The sequence below is a fragment of the Scylla paramamosain genome, chromosome 49 (genome assembly GCF_035594125.1).
Source record: "Scylla paramamosain isolate STU-SP2022 chromosome 49, ASM3559412v1, whole genome shotgun sequence".
Classification (NCBI taxonomy): Eukaryota; Metazoa; Arthropoda; class Malacostraca; order Decapoda; family Portunidae; genus Scylla; species Scylla paramamosain.
In genome coordinates, this window is record NC_087199.1 from 820001 (window position 1) to 822500 (window position 2500).

Here is a 2500-nt window from a genome sequence, read left to right on the forward strand (position 1 = left end):
ACTGCTCTTGCCCCTTCGTGTTTTCTCATCCAGAAGGTGTGTGTGTGTGTGTGTCTGTCTGTCTGTCTGTCTGTCTGTCTGTATGGCTGAATAATATTTATCTATCTTGTTATTAATTCTTTCTATTTATTTGTTTATTTATTTCAATTCTATATAACCTAACCTTCCCTTCCCTTCCTCTCCTCCCATCTCTCCTCTCCCCATCCCTCCCCTCCCCTCCCAACCTAACCTAACCAAACCTAATTCACTGTTAGGTTTCTACGAGCGGGGGTGCCGTGCTGAATCCTGAGGCTACAGTGTTTCAGCTTCCGCCCACCCAGCGCTCTCCTACCCACGCTGCCACGCCCACGCCAGCCCCCGCGCCCACCCAGTCACCCACGCCCACCCATATCAACGGCTTCCACAGTAACGGTGAGTATTAATTGTTGTTGTTGTTTTTTGTTTTCATTTTTAATTCGTCTTCATAATAATAATTGTTGTTGTTGTTGTTGGTGTAGCGAAACAAAAACAACAGCTACCCATGCCGTGTACCGTACCAGAGAGAGAGAGAGAGAGAGAGAGAGAGAGAGAGAGAGAGAGAGAGGTGATAGTTGTTGTGAGTGGCGGCAGGGGGCAGCACAGTATAGCATTACCCATCATGCTCAGCTGTACCATGCGGCCGGCCCTCCAGCGGCCATCTTAGGAGGGCAGACAGAGGTGCAATCGTGTTATCTCCCGTGTCACAGTAAGTTATAGCCACACCACACGTCTACCACACTCCACCACACCGCACACACCACCACAAAGGATCACCCTACCTTCCCTCACCTTGAAATTCCCTCCCAATTAGCGAGAAATGCGTTAAATATGGACTTATTTCTAACCATAAGTCTCCCAAGAGCTAGTGTTTGGTTAGGCTCTCTCCCTCCACCGCATTTCAACCACAGTTCACCACACGCCCTACCGCAGCAGAAGGGACGCCCCTAACCTGTGCCACGCCCAGAAAGGTCTTTATTGTTCCCTTAATGGCTAAAAAGTCCCGCTGAATACAACCATAAGCTGGAAAATTACCTCGCCTCCTAACCGCATATTTACCACAGCTGTACCACACACACCGCCACCACAGGGGGTCAGTCCACACCCTCATACCCTGGAGTCGCCCCCTACCAGCCCCTAACTAGCCCTTAAGGTGAAATATTCCATCAATTTACGTTTATATTAAATTCTCGTTAACTGCCCACCACAGCTCAACCGCATTTTCACCGCAGTTCGCCACACGCCCTACCACACCGCAGATGGTCACCCTACACCCTCACACCCTAAATTCACCCTTAAACTGCCCCTGAAACCCTGAAATATTGACTTTTCTATCACCATCAGGTCAAGTACAGTCTGCCATACCTCGTCTACCACAGTTCACCACAGACGACCGCCCTAAACCCTTACACCCTGAAACCGCCCTTAAACTGCCTGTAAATCCCTAAAACATTGGATTTTTTTTATAACAAGCATCTAAACATCTGTACCACACCCCTACCACACCACCACACACACACACGACTACCACACACGCCCCTGCATCCTGACACCCTAAAAATGCCCCTGATTTATGAAGACTACCGCATTGTTCTACCACACAGATGCACTCAGCTTCAGGAACCCTTAATGTGACCCTGATATAACCCTGAACCCTTAAATTATGGTGAAAACAGGATTATTTTACTAATTAAGGATTCACCACAGTTCTACCACAGTTAGCCACAGCACCACCACACGCCCCCAACTTGGAAAACCCTTAAAATGCCCCTTTAAATTACCCTTAAAATGTTAGATTAGGGTGTATTTCATTAGATAGGCATTTGCCACAGTTTACCACAGTTAGCCACAGTTGCCTACCACACACAGTACCACAGATGTTGTATAAAGCTTTCTGTGCCCTAATCTGACCTCAAAATCCAGTTATGGCCTTGAAAATTGAGTTTGTTGTGGTAGTGTGCTGTGAAGAGGCTGTCCACCACAATTCTACCACATTCCTCTACCACACAGGCTGTTTATAACCTTCTGTACCCTAACCTAACCTTGCTGTTAAATTTAGACACTGAATTTTGAGTTAGGTGTGGTGGTGTGGTGGTGTGGTGCGGAGACAGCTTACTATCGTTCTACCACAATTAGGCTTGTTTCTCCACCACACACTGCTTAGTTAAATAGATGTTAAACTAGTCCCATTGTGGTGCTAGGATCATATGGAGTCTTTTCCGGCTAATTAAACGCGTATTCTTGTCTTTCATCACTTGGTTTATAAAGCAGGATCTTCTGGTCTTTCCTTGTCTTAAATTTTGAAAGTTTAAATCTGTTGTTTGTTTTGTCTTGTTGATGTCACCCTTGTCATGTCCCCTGTGCCACTTGAAGACCCCCACCAGACCCCCTCTTAGTCACCCTTGTCATGTCCCCTGTGCCACTTGAAGACCCCCACCAGACCCCCTCTTAGTCACCCTTGTCATGTCCCCTGTGCCACTTGAAG

The 2500-nt window shown here is 47.1% G+C and overlaps 1 protein-coding gene across 6 annotated transcripts in view; it reads left to right on the forward strand.

The window, feature by feature from the left end:
• Positions 1–2500, forward strand: part of LOC135095496 (la-related protein Larp4B-like) — a 25827-nt gene that overhangs the window by 10679 nt on the left and 12648 nt on the right. For 5 of the 6 annotated variants that reach the window (XM_063996344.1, XM_063996347.1, XM_063996343.1 and 2 more), the window contains one exon: positions 255–411. In XM_063996344.1, the coding sequence (XP_063852414.1) occupies positions 255–411 (157 nt within the window). Of the gene's footprint in view, positions 37–254; positions 412–2500 lie in introns of all 6 variants that reach the window. The other variant, XM_063996348.1, reaches the window with a different exon arrangement.